The sequence below is a fragment of the Fistularia commersonii genome, chromosome 12 (assembly GCF_037954325.1).
Source record: "Fistularia commersonii isolate RoL2024-O1a breed Wild chromosome 12, RoL_Fcom_v1.0, whole genome shotgun sequence".
Lineage (NCBI taxonomy): Eukaryota > Metazoa > Chordata > Actinopteri > Syngnathiformes > Fistulariidae > Fistularia > Fistularia commersonii.
The window spans coordinates 3866431-3887922 of NC_141295.1; the positions used below are offsets into that span (position 1 = coordinate 3866431).

The 21492-nt window shown below is 46.9% G+C and overlaps 2 protein-coding genes across 4 annotated transcripts; one reads left to right on the top strand and one right to left on the bottom strand.

The window, feature by feature from the left end:
* Positions 1–1467: 1467 nt before the first annotated feature.
* Positions 1468–5137, bottom strand: LOC147228183 (hsp90 co-chaperone Cdc37-like). The gene is made up of 8 exons (XM_086156954.1): positions 4863–5137; positions 4080–4358; positions 3566–3671; positions 3123–3238; positions 2532–2654; positions 2238–2441; positions 1879–1950; positions 1468–1794 (listed from the first exon to the last, which is right to left on the bottom strand). The coding sequence occupies exons 1-8, from the start codon at positions 4977–4979 to the stop codon at positions 1702–1704; spliced, it is 1110 nt and encodes a 369-aa protein (XP_086013080.1). The 5' UTR covers positions 4980–5137; the 3' UTR covers positions 1468–1701.
* c1qtnf6b (C1q and TNF related 6b) lies at positions 2617–20714 on the top strand. 3 transcript variants are annotated; one of them, XM_086156957.1, is made up of 4 exons: positions 4753–4779; positions 13587–13657; positions 17505–17685; positions 19301–20714. In XM_086156957.1, the coding sequence occupies exons 3-4, from the start codon at positions 17508–17510 to the stop codon at positions 19846–19848; spliced, it is 726 nt and encodes a 241-aa protein (XP_086013083.1). In that variant the 5' UTR covers positions 4753–4779; positions 13587–13657; positions 17505–17507; the 3' UTR covers positions 19849–20714. The 3 variants fall into 3 exon arrangements, with proteins under 3 accessions (XP_086013081.1, XP_086013083.1, XP_086013082.1); XM_086156955.1 differs by lacking the exons at positions 4753–4779; positions 13587–13657 and adding an exon at positions 2617–2676; XM_086156956.1 differs by lacking the exons at positions 4753–4779; positions 13587–13657 and adding an exon at positions 13791–13850.
* The last annotated feature ends 778 nt before the right edge of the window (positions 20715–21492 follow it).

The window sequence follows — 21492 nt, forward strand, 5'->3', positions numbered from 1 at the left end:
GCCCTGATTGGTCCGTTATTAAGTCAATCAGTGTTGTTGTCAACAAAGGCCTCCGCTGCCGCTAGCTTCTACAGCTATCGCGCACCTGTTGCCACGCTGTGTCAGGCTAAGCTAAGCTAAGCTAAGCTAAGCTAAGCTAGGCTAAGCTAGCCGTCCGTCAGGCCTCGTACAGGTACCCTTTTTTGTTCTTTTCTAATTCAAAAAAGTACTCTTCCATGTTTGTTTCTTAATATTGGATTGAATGAGCAAAATGCTATTTTTTTAAAACGTCTTTTCTTTTGGACTCTTCAGTTGCACATGAGTCTTCCTTGTATCCTTTTTTTTCCTAACAGCACTTTGTCGTGTGTTTTTATTTTTTATTTTAGTTTTTATTGAACACAAATAGCATAAACAAATATACATATTTACAAATAGACATGGTAAGGTAGAATCGAATGTCAATGAAACAATTTGGGATGAGGAAGCAAAGGACATAAGGACATTTGGTCTGTATGTAATCAGAAGTTAACAAAATTTTAAAGGTTGTGAGAAATTTTAATTGTAGACGAAAAAGAAATTAAAAGCAAATAGTTAAATAAGTGGATAGATAAATCAAAATAAAAAACCTGCAAGGGGAATATGTATTTAACTTGATGGTTCACAAGGAATCTCAGACATCAAACTGTATATTTTTTGCTTTTTGGACGTTTCCATAAGATTTAAGGATTTTTTTATATAATTAAAATATAAACGTTTATAAAGAACGTAAAATTGGGGGAACACTATTGCATTCCAAAAACAAAAAAATATACAGTTTGATGTCTGAGATTACTTGTGAAGCACCAAGTACAAATCATATTCCCCTTGGAATTTATTTATTCATTAATTTATTTATTTTTCTTTTAATTTATTTTTCTTCTTGCATTAAACATTTCTCACAAACCTGTACTACTGTTAACTTATACAGTTAATTCATTACATACAGAAAAAATGTCCTTTGCTTCCTCATCCCCGGTTGATTAATTGACATTCGATTCTACCTTGCCATGTTTGTTTGTACATATGTATATCTGTTTATACTATTTATCTTCAATAAAAAAAACAATTAAAAAGCGTTATCTGTGATGTCACACTGCGCTTCCCGTCTCCTGCCACGCGTTGATGTTGGTAAATTTAGTCACTGAACATCACTGACACCCTTTTGTAGTTTTTTTTGCAGTTTTACTGACGTCGCTGTGCGTTTGAATGTGTTTGAATAATCAATATTCAGATCCGGCCTTGCAATGCTCCCCAGTGGTACTTTGGATGAACTGCATCGATATTTAGTGTTTTAAGACAGCTGCAATTTTAATTGAATATAGTCAGCAAATACAAATATAGTTGTTTAAATGAGATCGATCTTAACAGTAAATGCAAAATGAGAACGTCTGCACAGCGTATTAAGGACCTCCCAGTTGTGAGGTCCTCACTACGGTTTAATTAAGAAGTTATCAGTCGTCATTGTTGTGGGAAAAAATGGAAGCATAGAAATTCTCTTGCAAAAGGTTTATTGTTTAAGACCATTCTAAATTGAAACTCTTCAATCTGGACCTGCTCAGTGGAGACCAGTCAGTTGAGTGTGAAAACTAGACAAAATGCATGATCTGCCAAGTGGTTCTGCAGGAAGTCACTGAAAACCAAAAAGTCTACAATCAACACAGTCAGAAATTCTTTATCGTCTTGCTAATCCTCTTCCTCGTCTTCATCGTGGTCCTCCCCTGAGTCGGGAACCCACAGACCAGAATCGATGCATCTCCTCATGTGGTACTTTCCTTCCTGCGGTGGAAGGAGGTTGGGAGGTTATTCAGGGAGGGGTCGTTTGCGTCGGGAGAGAGACGGGCGTCGGGTTGGAGGGCTCACCTCAGGGTCCAGCTGGCGAAGAACGTCGTGCAGCATCTGGACGTTTTTCTCGTCGAAGCTCCTCTGCATTTCCTGTCAAAAAAAAACAAACGAATATTCAGTTCCCGATCCAGGCATTGCCCGTTATCCTTTCCTTCCTTTTTTCAGGAATTTAAAAGCTGAATTTGGCAATTTAGGGCAATGAATCCCTATTTTCTGAGTATTTGTCCCTGCATTTCTGAAATCACGTGTTTACAAAAAAAAAAAAAAAACTCTCATCCAAACTGTGTAACTCCACAGATTTCACTGACAGATATAATTGAATATAGAATAAAAGGAATTAGGGAGTCTGGTTTGCTGATGGGAGGATAACCTTTTACCTTCGGCAGAGAGCTGTAAACCTCCGAGGGGTCGAGCCCTCCAGGACCAAGTCTTCCCTGCCTGTCCTCCTCCTCGTCCTCCTCCTCCTCTTCCTCTTCTTCTTCTTCTTCTTCCTTCAGACGTTCCCGTGCACAGCTGCGGACACGCTCCTTCAGCAGCTCCAGCTCTTGTTGGAAAGCGTCCAGGTACGGCTTGTCGGCGGTCTGACGCACGAAGACACGGGGGGTTCACGCGGATGCCCCCGGACCCTCGTGCACGGGACGCGGGCGTGAAACGGGGGCTCGACCACCCACCTTCATCTTGGAGAAGAACTGGCGGAAGCAGCCGCGCGGGTCGATGTCCAGCGTGCGAGACAGATCCAGGATGAACTGCATGACGATGGCCTGGTGGGCCACCTGCTGCATCAGGGCGTGTTTCTGCAGCGTGGAGCGTCAGCAGGTCACACACACACACACAAACACACACACACACACACACGGATCAGACGTCCAGCCCAGACATTCTGAATGGCACACACGGCGCCGTCCTCAGATCTGTACTTGTCTTTGTCTAATTTCTGAGCGTCCACAATGGGAGGGAAAGGGGTCGCAATCAATCATTGATCAATAACCAATATTTGGATGATGGCAGCGGTTTCCATGTCACCAGAGGTCTCCAAGATTCTCTTCTGACACGAGAAACATCTCGTGACAGTATGAAGCCAACTGTTCCTTCCATGACAACGAAGTGGTTGACATCGCCGTGGCAACCTGTTCATTTTAGCTCATTACTCCTAATATTTCTGTAAATCTTTTCATGTGTCGCCGCTGCAGTGTCCTCACTTTGCCATCCGCACGCGCTCATTTACAAAATTAGCTTTTCAAACACACACACACACAGCTCACCTCCTCTATTTCAAAGTCAATGCAGAGGACAATCAGGGAATTCGCCGTCTCCTCACACACCAGATGTGTGTTTTCTGAGAGATATTTCTGGCTGTCATCCCAACGGTGCATCATACCTGACAGACACACACACACACAGAACCAGACACCCGCACGCCAGTGACAGAGTTTAAGTATAATCATTGACTGGTGAGCCTGTTGATCTTAAGGTTTATCTCCAGGTGGTTCCTCTATATCTTGTTAATTATTGAATGATTATTAGCTGTTTTATCCGGTACTGATTATCTTATTGATTCTTCTTGTAATGTTTTAGTTGATGTTTTACATTAAACAGGGGCTCGGCGCTCGCCCCGCTTCACATGTTGAACTTGGACAGATTCCGAGAGATTCGGCTTCGGGAAGTAAAATTGCTCTTTCACATGTTTCAAATTGAGCAGACGCACCGAAGTGCTTGATTTCCTTCATGTGCTTCTCTGCAAAGTTCTTGTGCTTCTCCACCTTCTCCTCCTCCGTGTCCTCCTTCGACGGCGGCTTGACGTTGAGCACGCTCTGGAACAATCAAAGATGGAAAGCGCTCAGGACACAGGTAATGGAGATATTAGCATTAATAGCATTAGCATTTTTCAAAATATATATGATAGCATTTTTAGTCAGGGTGACAGTAAAACATCAGTTTAATGAGAGATAGTTGATGTTGGCCACGACCACAACACGAGCCTGCAATACAACCAATTGTTCCCACTCAATTCCAGGTAAAAACCTCCAGAATTCATTTCCCCCCCAAACCACACCCATATTATTCCCAGCATCCCATAAAGTCACACAGAAAACAAACATCAACATAAACACTTACATTCCTGACTCACTACAACAGACAAATGTGGAGAAAGAAAACTCCCTAAAAACAATTCGGCATCAAATCTGAATTCTTGTGATCTTTCTCACACACACACTCACCCTGCTGAAACCCTCTTTGCTGATGGTGTCCACGTTCCAGGGGAGCTTCTTTTCTTCTCGTCGCTGTTCTTCTTGCATTTTTTCCAAGGACTTCTTATCCTTTCTCAGTTTGCTTACCTCCGCCTGGACCCTCCTCAGTTCAGCCTCTCCCGCTCTCCCGTCTTCTTCCAGCTGCCGAAGCCGGCCCTGGGCTTCCTCCAGTAGTCTGCCGCATTCAGACAGGCTGCTCTCCAGATCGTCCCGTCTCTGCTGGAACTCAGCCGTTCTCGCCAGTCGGGTCTGTTCAGGCCGGATCAGGTTGGTAGGAAGATGCAGGTTGAAATTGACATGAAACTGAGTGGCTGGAAAGCAGTTTGATTACAGTCTACGATTTGTAATCTGAGGTTACGCATTGGGTGAAAAGAGTGAAAACTATGAATTTAATGGCAATACCTGGGTACCACATGAGTGTGGTATAAAACCAACACTGTGTAGTGCATTGCACAATGTGTACACATAACTTCCCATGATGCATTGTAGGATGGAAATTGAATTTATGGGATGATAAACTTCCCACTAAAGCTACAATAATCAATAACCCCCTCCAACCCACGACAGCCACGACCGAGGGTCGCCGGATGTGTTAAAAACTACAAATATGGCGCCTTTGACTCCAACTAATATGGCGCCTTTGGACCTAACTTTGACAGACTTGCTTCAGGTAAGGCTAACTAGGTAACATGTCTATGAAGTTAGCTTGGTAACTAGGTAAGCTGAAGGACTTGTAAAAGTTAACAGGCTAACCCGGTGCCTCATCCGGTAAAGGCTGGGCGTGTCGACGAACGGGGAGGTGACGTCCTCGTCGTCGGACACGTAGATGTGGTCCCAGGCGCTGTAGTCGACGCCCGCCGCGGCGCTCATCCTCCGGCTCCTGCCCGGGACTCCTCGCGGCCGCTCCGGTTCGAAAATAATACGCCAACATGGAGCCTCCGAGCGGGTTTATGGCCCACAGATCCACTTAACGGCTCTGTAAGTCGGGCGAATTAGCGGAAATCCCCCCGCGGCTCCGTTAACCGATTAGCGTCTTGTCAGTCGAGGGTAATTGACGGTCCTCTTTTACAGCGCCTGATTGGACTTCAACGACCAATCAAGTGCCTGTTTAGTGGCGCCTGATTGCACTTCAACGGCCAATCAGATGAAAGCGCGCATTTTTAAGCCTGCCTGAAGTGACCAATCAGCATTTAGGATGCTGCGGCTTTCCGACACGTTCCTCCCTGACGTCATACTTAACCTAATCTCACGCAGACTCCGGTTTGTTTACCAGTCGTCTGCCTCTAAAAGGCCTTCACATATTTGTAAAAATAATTTAATTTAAATGGTAATTTCTAGATTATAGTCGAGGATTTACAGACGGAGGCAGCAGTAAATGCAGTAATCGAAGATATCCATCACATTCATAAACATCCATCAATAAATCATTAATATATGTTGTCGCTAGTGAATGCGCAACTTAATATACAATTTAGTTGTGATGCAGTTTTATAAAAGTTGAATTGAGTAATTTAATTTAGAATAATCTAATTTATAAGAGATCAGTAAAACCGCTGAAAAACTGTTAATAGAATACCGACCCACTTCTCAAACGATTCCTACTTGAAATCCTCATCAGTTTCGGAGCCACTGCATTGAGTGGAATTTTTGTGATGTTTCCACTAAAATAACAATTGTAATTCAGAATGCATCGTTCTTAAATGACTCCTCTTGTGGCAATCTTTTCGTGACAACATTGAATTAAATTCAATGTGATTATAATATTAATTTATGTGTGTGTGTGTGTGTATATATATATATATATGAAATGACTTGATTATATATAACATTAATTAGATTATTCATTCATTACAATATTGTCGCCATTTTACTGGGATAGTAGTGAGGATGACGTAATTCTCACCGCGTGGTTAGCGTTACCTGTGTTGAGCCTCATTAGCTAACTTGCCGCTACACTGCCCTTTTTATCTGACTTGGTAAAAATACACATTCCTTAACTCATCAATGACCGGTGATTGTTTTTATTATCAGTTGCTGCCCAGAAGGGTCTCCTGGATTTTTTTTCTACCCTCAGTGTGAGCGTCCAACTTCCTATAATATGCAAACGGTTAGCAAAGGGGGAAGCTGCCGGCTCGGGGCGGAGCGAAGAGGCAGGAAACCAGAATGACCGCCGACGCCTTTTTTTATTTGGCTTATGACCCCTGACATCAGCCCGGTCATATCCTGACCACCTTCACTTCTTCCTGGAACCACACGTGCTTCTTCTGCCTGAGCATGTGTTTCTTCTCCGCCACCTGGGCAAAGTGTTTAAAGAGGTCCTCGTCCACCAGCGGCAAATCTCGCTGCACCTCCGCCGTGTCTCTCTTCAGGATGCTGTGCTGCCGGATCGCCGACTCCACCTTGGCGGCGGCGTTGCAGTTGAGCTGGTGGCTGAGGCGTCGTATTCGCTCCAGGAGAGACTTGAGGTGCCAGTTCTCTTTCTTCAGCGTCTCCCTGGTGGCGTTGTGCCCTTTGACCTCGGACTCCAGCTTCTTCTTCAGCTCGGCGACGTCGCAGCCGAGCTGCTCGCTCAGGCGTCGCTCCTTCCCGAGGAGGGACTTGAGGTGGAGGTTCTCTTTCTTCACGGCGTCGTCCGTGGCGCCGTGACCCCTGACGCCGCCCTCTAGCTTCCCCTTCAGCTCGGTGACTTTGCAGGAGAGCGGGTCGCCGTGGTACCTGTCCGGAACCAGGCAGGACTGCAGGTGGAGGATGACCTTCGTCAAAGCCTCCTCCAAGTCTCTCTGCAGATGCGAGGACTTCTCCGCCTTGGACGTTTGAATCTTCTTCAGTTTGTCCACCTCGCCCCGCTCCGTCACCCGCCAGCTCTCGGCATCCCGAGCCGCCCTCTCCTTCATCAGCTCTTCCTTCAAAAGCCAAGCGCTCTCCCTCTTGCAGTCCGTCTTCTCCGCCAGCTTCCTCTCGCCGTGCTTCAACCCCGCGTGGTGACCCCAGAAGTACTCCTGCTCCTGGTCCACCTTCACGTCACCTTCCATGCGCGGCGGGTTCTGTTGCCGTAGCGCCTGGTTCTCCTCCCTGAGCGCGGCTATGGTGTCGTTGCTCTCGTTGAGCAGCTTGAGCAGCTTCTTCCGGTCCTCCTCCACCATGCGTAGATCCCTCTGCATTTCCGACGCCTCCCTCTTCAGGGCGCCGCTGCCTTTGACCTCCAACCTCAGCTTCTTCTTCAGGTCGGCGTTGTCGCAGCTCAGCTGCTCCCTCAGACGCCGCTCGTGCTCCAGGAGGGATTTGAGGTGGAGGTTTTCCTTCTTCAGAGCCTCCTCCAAGTCGCGCCCGAGCTGCGGGGGTTTCTTCCCCCTGTCGGGCGGCGTCTGCTGCCCGCCCGCCGCGTACATCCCCGTCGCCCTGACGTCGTACGACATGAAGATCTTGCCGGATTTCTCCAGCTCCTTGCAGCGCTGCTTCCTCCGCTCGGCGGCCCGCAGGCCCTCCGCGCCGCGGGACGCCCGCTCCTTCGGAAGCGGGTCGTTCTCCCTCTTCAACTCCATCCTGGGCGTTCGGGTCGGGGGGCGGGGAGGGAAAGCGAGGCCGCGGAGGTGACGGACGACGGGGAATAGAAAACCAAACGCCGACCCCCTTAATACAGATTCGTCCCGATGGTATCACAGCCTCTGTGATCGCCGTTGATCACTGATCCGCCCGTCGCGTCTGTGGACAACCGTGATCACAGCTCACGTGAACGGGCGAACGCGCGAAAACTCTCGCGTTGACGTCCGCCGGCCTCACCAGCCGGGATCGAGAAACGACGCCTGGCGTCGCAACTCCGCGCGATAGAAAGGAAATCGACGGCGGGGCGGGTCAGAGGTGATTCAAATAACCATCTGTTTAGGTGGTGAAAATAGTTTGAAATGGTTCGACGGCCAACGTCGATCGGGGTGTTTAGATTTATAGATTTATTTGTATAGACGGGCGTGCAAAACTTCTTTAATTGCGAAATGCTCACTATTTTATTTAGATATCCGTGGGTCTTGTGTTCCCGGCGGCTGTGATCGAACACAGGAACTGTGATGTCACAGCGGGACGCGCCACGTCTGTGACGTCGTCGCGCGCTACCTGCTCTAGATACCCCACCGGAGACGGGGGCTCGACTATCAGGTCATTTCTGTTGCATCGCTTTCTAATATTTTCCTCAAAATGTCGCTTTTTAATTTTTTTTTTTTTTTTTTTTTTTACATCGGGGAAGGGCCCGACTTCTCCCTCACCTCTCTGAGAACAGCCGCGACCTCTGTCTGGAGTTTGTTTTTCTTTTTAAGAATAACTTTATTTATGCCGAAGGAAATTGTTGTGCCAGAAGTAAAACATAACAATGATAAACAATAGTGGGAAATTATATAAACAGTATAAAAAAAAAAGGGGGGGGAGAATAAGAAATACAAATAAAACCTCACATTTGTTATTTTTTTGTATTTGGGAGAAAAAAAAAAAATCACATCGACTCCGGATCGGCGTGCCAGTTTTTCTAAAATGCAACAGTCCTGCATTTTTTCCCCCAAATAATTCTTGGAATATTTAGAAATTATATATCTGCTTCCATTTCATTCACAAGATGATCTTTTATAAATCAGAAACTCTAACATAACAACATAACAGAACAACAAACATGGAGATTCAATACATGCAGTTACAAACTCTCGCCACTAAGCGTCAGCATTGTGGAGTTACGATTGTATAATAATTTTCACATTAATACAATTTATAATAATAACAATCATTTTAAAATAATGTGCCTTGTTTTGTATGAAAAAAAAAATTCTCTTTTTTTACTGCCCCGTGTGGCGGCTTATATTTAACATCAATACAGTGGATATTCATTTTTGCATTCATTTTCTTTTTTTTTTTTTTTTTTGCTTATTCTCATCATAAAGAGATCTTATCGTTTCACAACATTGATTTTAAATTTCTTGTAAACACTAGGGGGCAGCAGAGAATCACACCAATTCTGCACTGCAGGAAATGAGTCAATGACGGTAAACTTGCTGCACACTTGCATTTTGCACAATTTTTCCAAATCCGAGCTTTTCATTCAGAACTAGAATCCACATCAGTGCCCGGAAGGGTTTATTTTACAACTTAACATTTATATATTGATAAACCCACTGATGGTGAATGTAGTTAAATGGTTCACGACTGTTTGTGAAATTGTAACGAAGCAGTTGTGAGTAGGAAACTGTTTTTTTTTTTTTTTTTTTTTTTTTGTAGGTGGCGGGTTTGAAATCTGAAACCCAATTTTTTTATACTTTTTTAAGGAAAAAAAATAAAGACGGGGCTGCGGCGGCGATTCATCGTCTTAGCAACTGGATGCCAAGTCAAGGGTGGAACAGGGAGGAAGGTCATTTCCTCCTAGTAATAACCACAATAATATCTAAAAGTTATTTCAAAGGTTTCCTAAGTGCAACCTCTCTTTCACCCGTGGCTGTAATAGTTTGAATCTGTTGCGGCGCCACGCGGCATCCAGCCACCTTTAAATAAACTACCAGCTTTTTTTTTCTTTTCTTTTTTTTTTTTTGTTTTTTATTACTGTGGAAGGCTTTTTAAGGCCGACTTCATTTGGCGCCGTGACATTCAGGACGGAATTCTTAAAACAAGCTTGAAGGCACGGCCCTGTTTTATTTTTATATCACTTTATTTTTTTCTTAAGAGCTGGATAATGAGCATTCAACTTTACACACACACACACACACATATACACACACACACACATTGGTTATGCAACGTTTTCTGCAGGAAGCGGGTTTTCGTTGTGAGCCCGGGCCGTTTTCCTGAAGGGGCCGTTTAAGAAATTATATTAAAAAAGCAAATAAAAATGTGCTTCAGTGATAAAAAGAAAGGGGCCTTTAAATGAAAGTGAAACCCTTTAAATTTAGGAGTTTTCTTAGAAACTGCGGGTCAAACACGAGGCGGATAAGAAAATAAATACATAAAATGCCCGCCATGAGTTACGCTTTTTATTGCTACCCTTTTCTGCCACGTAATCTGTTCAATCAGGGATTAAACCTCACATTTGACCTTTGCCCTTTGTCCACACTCTCAACTTTTATCGACACGTAAGATAACAAACAAGTATGACCCTTTTTTTTCCCGACAGCGGCATGAGATTTGGGACAGTCGATTTCGGAAATGTCCTAATTTTTGCTCATTTCGCCCTGACGCTGCCCCTAGTGGACACATGTGGAATTGCATGTATGTGTTCTCTCCAGTGTGAAAGATTGAGAAACACACACACACACACACACACCACCACTGAATCCACTGTGTGCTTGCATGCAACTTTATTAGCAGCTTCCTCCAAACATTGCGGCAAAAACATAACATGAGTAGAATGAAGGCTTCATTATGCAGAGCGGCTTAGTCTGTGGGAATCACCTGTTACAATAAATCCATATTTCAGGTAGAAATCCTGGTATTTCGTGTTAAAATCTTTCTTTTTCTTGGAAGTCGTAAGCTCTTCCTCTGTCTCTTCACTATATCTTTTCCCATTCGAAGAGAAACTCTCCATCCGACGTCTGTTTTTTACTCATTTTGCTAGCTCGTGGACGCTCAAGATGCAACCAAGAGATTCCGGTCATTTTTCAAAATAAACATTGTTCAGACTCAGATAGTAAATCCAATGCAAATAACGGATTATTTCTCGTGCAGCCCGCTACCAAATCGATCCGCGGGCCGGGGGTTTGGGGAACCACTGCTCTAGCGGAACCCCCGAAAATAGACTTGTACCGTCTACGTGTGTGTGTGTGTGTGTGTGTGTGTGTGCATGTACGCTTTGTTTGTTTCTGCGGTGGACGTGCATCTCTGGGGTTAGCGGTTGAGCTGGGAAGGAAGGAGGATGTCGGCGGGGGAGGAGGGAGGAGGGAGGAGGCCTCTGGGAGCTTGCAGAGGTCCAGCAGGAAATGAGAGGGGGAGAGTGAAAAGAATGTGAAAAGGCAGACAGAGGGATGGAGGGATGCAGTGAACTCCCTTTTTCATTTTCTGAAGAAAGTTGCCAGCTTTTTTTTAGCCACAGTAGCAATGGAAATGTCTGAAAATGGAGTGTGTGTGTGTGTCTAACAGCTGGGCTTCACCTTACCTGAACTGAAAGCGGCTCAACCAATCAGGATGCGAGGAGGGGGAAGGAGGGAGTCGCTGTTTTTTTGTGGTCGGCCGTTCTAAAGATGGCTGCCTGTTAGCTTAGCCGCCGCCGCCGCCGTCTCCTCCAATCAGCTTCGCTCATTAGCCTCGAAATTCCTCTGCGATTAGCCCCGCCCCCTCCAGGCCCCCCCCTCAGGTGACCCGAGGAGTCACCTGGACTTCCTCCGGCGTCAACGTCTGGAAAAAACAAGCTTTATCAGATTTGAATTCTCTGTTAGCAACTCCGCTAACTCTCCGCGTCCAAGCCAGGATTTACCGACGGAGTTAAAGTCGGTTCACGGGACGGCACTTCCTGTCAGCTTGAAGATCCAAACTAGAGGTTCAACAGGCGCCCGACAGGATGCTCTCGATGAAAACGTCATCTCTCAAGCGTAAATATAGCCAGGAACCGTGGAAACGTTTGATCAGGGTGCAGTGCCAAACTGCCCAGGTTACATTTAGGTCCGATACCATGGGCTGGTAATGTCCTCACATCTCTTTGGGAATGGATCCTCTTGACCACTGTCCAATGGCAAGTCCTCAGATCTGTCCCAATGCCATGTAATCCCACTTTGAGGTGCAGATTAATAAAACTGTGCCATAATAATCTAGATTGGAATTATGTTTGACTCCCCTCTGTTGGGATTGGTTTCTCCCGGAAACACGTGGAAGGATCTTACCCAAAAATCTGGGGGCGGCAAGAAGGTTCCTGGTTTGATTCCAACATAGGGCCTCCTTGTGTGGAGCCTCCATGTTCTCCCTGTGTCTGCAAGGGGTCCAGAGTCCAAAAACATGCAGGACGTTCACTGGCGACCCCGAATTGTCCGGCTTTGAATGAATGAATGAAGGGTCAATACTTGTATGTCTGGTCCAGGGGGGACCCCGCCTCTCCGGTACCCTTGCGACCCCGAGGATAAGTGATATAAAGAATGAATGAATGAATTATAAATCTGCATCCGTTTTCATGTGACCACTGGGGGGTGTGTTTTGGCTCAGATGAGATGATGTTTTGAATCCCTGGATTCGTCTTCGGGACTCTTAAGGTCAGGGAGCGGCTCCTTGACGAGTGGCTGCTTCACGGATGAATTTCCAATCGCAAACTGGAGAAGAGTTCATGGAACTCACCCCACTTGAACCCGCTGGAGACCCCTAACCCTGCCAGGAGGAGGACCCCATCAATCTCAATTCAGAGGAAGTGGCGGAGGTCTGACAAATGGCATCTGGATCCGAGGTCTGAATATTGACTTTGGAGTTCTGTGACCATTTATGGTAATGGGAAGCCTTCTGATGCAATGTTTTATAGATGGAGGGGTGAAGTGGCTCAGTGCTGTGTCATGATTCTTCTCCTGCGAGGGATTGGACTTCAAGCATACAAGTAAGGATCACGTAAGATGTTCCTCCTGCGATCCGTGACAGGGAACTTTAGCGGGGACACATGACAGGAAGTGAGTTAGAACACAGCTGATCCCCCCTAATCTGACATGAACCCACCAGAACCTGCTGTAAATACTCAATGTCTAAATACAGGGACTCCATCTTTGGTACCGTGTCACTTGTCCGCCTCCTTGATTCCATTTTCCGCTTGTAAAATCCAATTTTCTCCCAATCCCCTCACCGCTCGACGGCATCTTTGAGAAGAACTTGCTGCTCCTCTTGGCGCTTCCACTTGCGAGTGTCCAGCTATGATTGCTGTCTGATTAGTAGTGGCGCTTCCCAGGGCTCTGTAGTGGATCCCCTGGCCAGTCCCAACATCCTGCACCTTCTTGGACCGTTTTCCTCCGGGTTCTTTAAATCCTCCCGCTGACGAAAAACAGGAGCTTCATTGGAAAGCTGTGTGAATGAGAGGGTGAGTAGTTTGTTTTTATATGACACGTGAATAAAAGGGTGAACGGTCATAAGCCTGTATGTCTGGAGGTTCTTAGTCATACAAGTCATGGGTCACTCTTGTCAAGTTTGGCGGCAACTTGATGTCTACATATGATATGCAAACAAATGGGTGAATAATCGTACGTCTACATGATGTGTGAATGAGTGAATGGTCGTTTCTACATGTGGGCCTGTGATTGGCCCAGGGGGAACCCACCTCTCGTCCAATGACAGCTATGATAGGCTGCAGCCACCCAGGGACCCAAAGTGCAGAACGAGCGATCTAGAAATAAGAACAAAAGAACAACTTTATTTATCCCAAAGGAAATTGTTGTGCCAGAGTTACAAGAAAAATATAATAATTAAAAAAAAAAAAAAAAAAATGTATGAATTATAAAACAACCGATCAGAAACACCTAAAAGCTTTTCGATGTCAACCTTCTGTCCCATCAGGTTCTCCTGAAAACTTCTCCAGATGTCTTGTTCTCTCCTGGTGGACTGAAAAAGGGCACCTGGACATCCGGGTACTTCCTCCTTTTTTTTTCCTTTTTCTTTCCTCTTTTTTTTTTTTTCCTTTTTTTTAACTTCGAACCGCAAGAGAGGGAGGGAAGGAGGGAGAGAGTGAGAGGGAAGGAGGGATTCCTTCCAGTGTTTCCTCCTCCCTTCCTCACCGGCGGACGGCTTTACGGCGTTGCGTTGCGGTGAAACTTCCGTCAGGTAAGCAAAAACGCGCGCATCGCCGCGCACGTGCGGTTTTGCGGGACTACCGGTCCCGCACTTTTCTTTTTTTATTTCCTTTCTTTTTAATATTTCAGGCCAAACAAACAGTTCGGACCTGAAAAAAAAAGGGAGAGAAGAAGTAGAAACAGCCGGCGGCGTGTTTTTGCGTGCAGAGGCGTGCAGGGGTTACTATCTAGTCGCCAACTCAGCAGGAGTGTGTGCGCGTGTGCACGTGTGTGTGTGTGTGTGTGCGTGTGCGTGAACCGGATCGCTGCGGCGTGCGGCGCTGATGCTCCGCGTTGTAGACGTGGCTTGATAGATGAACTCATTGTGATTGTTGCCTGCGTGCGTGCGTGTGTGCGTGTGTGTGTGTGCGTGTGCGTGTGTGTGTGTGTGATGGTCGGAGTGTGTGCCAGTCGCTGTGTGTTCTCTTCCAGCATTGATGTGTGTCTTCACTTATAGCATGCGTGTGTTCTCTTGCAGAAGCAGTGTGTGTGTGTGTGTGTGTGTGTGTGTGTGTGTGTGTGTTGCAGCACTGATGTGCATGTGTGTGTTTATTTGTAGCATTTATGTTTCTTTGTGTTCTCTTGCAGCATCGACGTGTGTATATGTGTGTGTGCGTGTCTGTGTGCGTGCATGTGTGTGTTCACACGCAGCAGCAATGTGCATGTGTGTGTGTATGTCTGTATTAAGCATTGTTGTGTGTGTGTGTGTGTGTGTGTGTGTGTGTGTGTGTGTGTGTGTGTCTCCAATTGTTCCATGTATGTGTGTGTGTGTGCAAGTGTGTTCACTCCCAGCAGCAGTGTATCCACCCAGTGATCATGGACAAAACAGCTGCTTACAGGGTAATTTTGTGTGTGTGTGTGTGTGTGTGTGTGTGTGTGTGTGTGTGTGTGTGTGTGTGTGTGTGTGTGCTCACTTGTAGCAGCAGTGTGTTGTGTCCTTGTGATCATGGAGACAAAGCTCTGCTGGTCCAGCTGGTTAAAGGGTTGCGTGTGTGTGTGTGTGTGTGTGTGTGTGTGTGTGTGTGTGTGTGTTGTGTGTGTTGTGTGTGTGGCACCACTTCCTCTTCAAACCAAACTTCTTTTATTTCTGTCTTTCTGCAGAAAATTTCAGAGGGTCAGTATTCCGGATATTACAGACCTCTGAACACACACACACACACACACACACACGCACACACACACACACACACACACACACACACACACACACACACAACTCAAGATGCATTATTTCAAGTCCATGTCTATTAGCGTCAAGTCTGGACATCCTCCTGCCGTCAATCATGGAATGTTTGCTGCAGTTTTTCAGGCTGTGAAGTGTGTGTGTGTGTGTGTGTGTGTGTGCGTGTGTGTGCGTGTGTGTGCGTGTGTGTGCGTGTGTGTGTGTATGTGTGTGTTTATATGTGAATGCAAAACATTTGAAACACACAAATAATAGCCATGTGTTATTGATGAACTGAATTGAACTCCTGCATCTGCAGGAGGGTGTAGGCGGTGTGTGTATATGTGTGTGTGTGTGTGTGTGTGTGTGTCCACACACAACGGAGCAGAGCGTCCGAGACAGCAGGTGTGTGTGCGGATTCAGAACCTGGAGGATAAACTACCACCTTTTGCGTGTCGGCGGGGGCGACGCTGCTGCACCAGGGAGGTCAATTTAGACATTTAAAGTAATGACTGCAGGTTAAACATGGCCCCCGGGGAGAGTGTGTGTGTGAGTGTGTGTGTGTGTGTGTGTGTGTGTGTGTGTGTGTGTGTGTGTGTGTGGCGTCTTGTTCCTACTTGACAGGGCGTAGGACTCCGTCAGGCACCGACAGGCTGCTTCGGAGAAGAAGCGCCATGAAAAATTATTATTGAATTATTTAGGCGGTGCTTGTTAGCTGGTTAGCGCTCCGATAATGAGAAGGGGAATGGTTGCACGTTTCAGTATGTGGCCCTGTGATTGGTCCAGAGTGCTGCCTCTCGTCCAATGACGGCCGGGCTTAACCCTGGCTGTCTGTTGACCCTTAGTGCAGGATCAGTGGTAAAGATGATGAATTATTGGAGTTATTATATGTATGAGGAGCCAAATTTTGTGTTTTTTCTTACATCCAAACATCGGCGAATCAGAATTCGACCTCGAGAACGATATCTTAGTCCATGCCGTTTGATTGGTCCGGAGCAGCGGGCGTTGCGCTGACATTTGGATCCTCCTGCGGTAATAACAAAGTCACTAACTACACTGCAAATCTGTATTTAAATAACAAAAAAATGAAATAGGCTGTTATTTATGTATTCTATTGTTATGCTCCATCTCGTGAGAATCCTGCAAGCTTGTCTTCCTTCTCACTCCATTTGTCATCCTGAAGGAGTGGATCCTCGCAGAAAAAAAAGAAATCCAGGAATTTCTTTCATGTCTTTTTTTTTTTATCTCCTTCTCAGAGTTACTGCTCCGACAGAGCCAGTTTGAACTGGCCGTCCAAAAAGTACTTTTCAATGGAAAAGACAATTAAACTGTTAGCGACTTCAAGCTGCATTAGCCAGCCTGTGCACCTGTCAGGGCTGCGCTGCCCCTAGTGGTCAAAACCGGTACTGCGGGAGCAACATGTGTCATTTATTATAGTTTTTGACCATAAAACTCTTGTAGAATACTTTCACAATGTCAGTTTTTGGGATCTGTGGGGGGAATCGGGGAAATGTGCGTTCAGTCAGCCTCCCAACCCCCCGAACGTCCTGCGGGAGCCGTATGTTCTGAGTTATGTAATGTGACATAATGCGGCGGTGAGTTTCCCCCCTCTTGTGGAAAACAAGGTGTGTGTGTATGTGTGTGTGCGTGTGTCCAGACAAAAAAATCCGGAGCTGTCACGGCGCACGTGTTTCCAATCAGCCGCCCCCTTTTTATTATTTTCCCATAAATGTCACGTAGGGGATGCAGAGACATTAATCGCTACATGAGTACTTCCTGGTTATGTTGTTCGTCCAATCAGAGGCTGCTCTCGGTCGCTTCTATCTGTCTGTCCAGTCTTTTCTACAACTGGATGATGAATAAAAGAAACACAAGTGAATCCTCTGATTAGTCATTTCTTACTGTGCAAACTTTTTGCAGGTCCTAGAGCCTTTACAGGAAATAGACCGTTTCTCTGTGCATCTCAGCTCCCGATCCGAAGCAGGGTGTTTTTACGTCGTCATGGGAACTCATAGGCGATCGTTGGAAGCCTCGAGCCACGCACATTACCAGATTCTTGGCGCAAACCATGGAGCGCCAATTTTAAAAGCTAGCTTGGTCACTGGTCGGCTGCGGCGATGGAGAGAAGACGGGAGTTAGCTAACAGCTAACGGCGTGTCCTCTTCTTCTTCATTTCATCTTGAGCGTAGAGCTTAAGGTGCACGTCGCAGCAGTGCACGGTGGTGCCGTTTTGCAAAAGTTGAAAAAAAAAAAGTTCTCCCTGGAGGAGGCTACTTCCTGGAACGTCGCTATAGCTCTCATGGCTAACAAGAAGCGACGCTCATGGGGTTTTTGTTGTTCCGCCGTCGGGAAAAACAAGAAGAAGAATTCCTGTTCTTCAAGACGAGTGCGCGGAAAGATTCTGTCAAGAACGTTCTCCCTCTGGAATGTACACACACACACACACATTCTCAGTAACCCTATCTTTCCATCGTTGGTGGTCAGGTTATGGCGGCGTGCTTGAGGCTGCTCCTCCTGGTGCCCCTGGTCCTCTGCGTCCCGTCCCCCTCCAGACCCCAATCCAGGCTCTGCAGGCGCTGCTGCGATTTCCAGGAGCCGTCGGCGCCGTCCGGCCAGTACCAGCTGCCCGAGGTCCGCACCGTCATCAACATGACCATCCTCAAAGGTACCGACCGCCGAGATCGCTCCGAGGAGGAGGTTCGGGGGCAGATTCGGAAGACGGTGGCGGGATGAGACAGCTTTTTCTGGACATTTGCGGTGAATTACGGTCCAGGTCGTGCCATTTTTACTGTCAGAACACCTGAAGGGCCACTAGTGTCATTAATATGGAACAGAACACACACACACACACACACACAGATGGGGAAGAAGAAGAAGAAGGGTTGTGATGACGTCCCGGGTATCATTCTGTATAAACACACCCGTGGAAAGTTCCTTGGAATCCAGGAAGTGGAGGAGGATCTCCACGCCCCCTTCCCCTCCCGCGCTCAACCTGACCATTCATCCGGCCTGTTGCTAGGTAACAAGAAGGAGTTCGACCCCCAGCGACCACGTCAGGGATTTCTGCGACGTCCAGGAGACGCGGTTGGGGTCGCTGCACGCCGCCGGTCGGCCTCGGAGAGAGCAGCGTAACCGGAGCTACGCTAGCGCTGTTCTGTTGCTAACAAATGTTAGCATGTTTACTTTTGGTGAAACTGACCGACGTTTAACTGAAGATGAAGACCACAATCCGGCAGATCTTCATCTTCTGGAGGAGGAGAGCCGCTCTAGGTCCTGACAGGCGACTGCTTTCTGGAACTAGACCTGCCAATGTGGCAGAAAATTGCCTACACACACACACACACACACACATGCACACACACACACACGCACAACAGCAGCATGGAAACCTTTGTGCTCTTTACAGTAACAACACTTAAAGAAACCAAGCCCCTTTTTCCCCGCTGCGCTGCAGTCATTCCCTTCACAGTGGAAAATGATAATCCCTGCAGTGTGTGTGTGTGTGTGTGTGTGTGTGGTCGATGTTGTGTTGCCGTGCAGTGAGAAGCCGGTCAGAAATGGATCAGGTGTAATCCTGTGTTTTGACTGCCAATGTAGACTGCTGACCCAGGTGTGTGTGTGTGTGTGTGTGTGTGTGTGTGTGTGTGTGTGTGTGTGAGAAAAGCCTTTCAGCCTCCTACAACCAGCCTCAAGGGAATTGAGAGATGGTTTTGAGGTGTGAGATAAAACAGAAACCTGCCATCTTTATTGTGGTTCTGGCGCCGTGGTAACGGCGACCGCGTCCCAAATTAACCTTGGGGGAATTTTAAATTTACAACCAAAGCCAATGTGGCGTCGCTTTACTGTTTACATCAGTGCCGTGACAGCCGCCATGTTGGCGCTAGCTTTTAATTTATATATATATAAGTAATTTTAGTGTCCTTTTGCCCAGTTTGCAACGACAGCGGGGAAGTTGTCATCTTGCACCCCCTTTCAGCAGCCATTTTGGACTCTTCCACTAAAACCAAACTGCAGATGGTTCTTCCCGGGGGGGGGGGGGGACTAGCGCAGTCGTGGTGGTAACCATGGAAACAAGCCTTTCATTTGCCTGTAAAAAAATCGATGATACCTGTTTGTTAGCACGCTAACCGCTACGGCTAACTCCGGTCTCGCGGCTAAAGCAGGTGCTCGTCCCCGAGGTCAAAGGTCGCCTCTATTTCTCGGATGTCGCGCAGCTCCCGCTGGAGGCGGAAGAGTGTGGCGTTTGTTGAGAGCTTGTGTTTTTTCCTCCGTCCCTCCAGGTGACAAAGGGGATAAAGGGGATAAAGGGACGCCTGGGAAGCCGGGTCTGGAGGGGCCCCCGGGCACCAGAGGGCCCGCCGGCTCCAAAGGCGGGAAGGGCCAAGCCGGCGCCCCGGGGGACCCCTGCAAGATCCCCCAGTCCTCCTTCTCGGTGGGGCGTCGCAAGGCCCTGCACAGCGTGGACTACTACCAGGCGCTGGTGTTCGACACGGTGTTCGTCAACCTCCACGAGCACTTCAACATGTTCAAGGGGAAGTTCTACTGCTACGTGCCGGGGATCTACTTCTTCAACATCAACATCCACACCTGGAACTTCAAGGAGACCTACCTCCACCTGATGCACAACGACAAGGAGCAGGTGATCCTGTACGCCCAGCCCAGCGAGCGCTCCATCATGCAGAGCCAAAGCGTCATGTTCGACCTGGCGCTCAACGACGAGGTCTGGGTGCGTCTCTACAAGCGGGAGCGGGAGAACGCCATCTACAGCGACGACGTGGACGTTTACATCACCTTCAACGGCTACCTGGTGGCCCCGAGCATCCTGTGAACACCAGCGGACCTTTGGTTTCCTTTGAAACGGCTCGACGGATTGGTGACATTTGCCGAATTGGTGTTTTTTTTTTATTTTTTATTTTTTTTAAACGCGTCAAGGTGAAACTTAGCACAGCACATAACCAGGAAACCCATAATATGCCTTTGCACTAGCAATAAACCCTTGGTCAAAGTAAGTCTTTCTCCTGTTTGTGTGCTGTGCCAGGCTTTCCTCTCACTCCCCTCAGGGACCACGTCCACACCCACACACACACACACACACACACACACAGATGAGCTGATTGAGGAACAGAAGCAGCCGCGTGGTTAGCAAGGTGGCTAACGGAATGAGCAATGCAAGGGGTTACCGCTCAAGCGTGGCGAGAATCCCCAGGTCAAGACGTACTTCCTGCTTAACAATCGGACAGGTTCCTTATCGGCCAATGACGTCGACCGATGCTCAGCGAGACGGCATAGAAACCTGGGATAGCAAATACCCGGTGACGGCACCGTCAGGACCGGAATGTTGTTTTTTTTTTAAAAATCAGTCATCCAGACCACTAGGTGGCGCTGTTCTGGAAGTAGATAATGGCGAATTCTTCTGTTAGCATTAGCACGCAGGGTCAACAGAACCCCGCAGAGCTCCGGGTCTGCATGACAAAACACTTTATGGTGTTTGCACAAAAATATATAACATGTTTTTTTTTATTTTGTTTTGTTTTAGGCCTGTACCACTTTCGGCGGAGGGGTGAGACTGTTTTATTTCACTCGGTGCTAACGCTAAGGAACAAAACATGAAGCTGTTTACAGGTTACTGTAAAATGTTTATGTAATATTTTTACAGCCTAGCCTACAGCACTGGAATGTGTATGAGCGTTGTTTTTTATAAATATATATATATATATATATATATATATATATATATAAATATAAACATTATCCCCCTTAAAAAAACGGCTACATAGAAGTGTTTCTTTTGTGTCGGCTGAATGCGTTTCCTGTTTTTTTTTTTCGTTTTTTTTTTTTTTTTTTTTTTTGTGAATTTACCACCAGAGGCAATCGGATGAGTCTGCGGCGCCACCGACTCCCGTCTGTTAGCCCCTCGTTCCCCCGCCCGAGAAGAAAAGCAGACCGCTTCTTAACGTAAACACTTGTAAATTCCAGAGACAGGATGGGGTTCTCTTAAAGTTGGTCGCCGGGTTAAAATAAAAGAGGAAAGATTAGTTTCATTTTGAATAAAAAAAAATATATATATACAGGAGCTCCTCTTCCTAAAGCACGAATTGCACAAATTTACAAATTAAAACTGTTTCCTGACTCGCTGTAAATGGCAACAAGCGCGAATACGTACTCACGTGTGTTTACTGCACCCGTTAAGTTGTAATTAAAAAAGACAGAATTAGTCTAAGCATCTTTTCCTCAGCTGTGTGAGTGTGTGTGTGAATGTGCAAAACACAAGCTGTCATATGGTTAGGAGTTATCGGTCATTTCCCAGAGGCTAGGTCGCTAGCTAGCGCTGCACAGGAGACGGACAGGGCGCCGAAAATCCGCAAAACACCCGAATCCTCATAATACGGTCACGGTGCTGCTTTACTATTCTTGTGAGGTCGCGCAGCCTGCAGGGTCATGTGACTCCAAATGGGGGGGGGCTTCAACATGC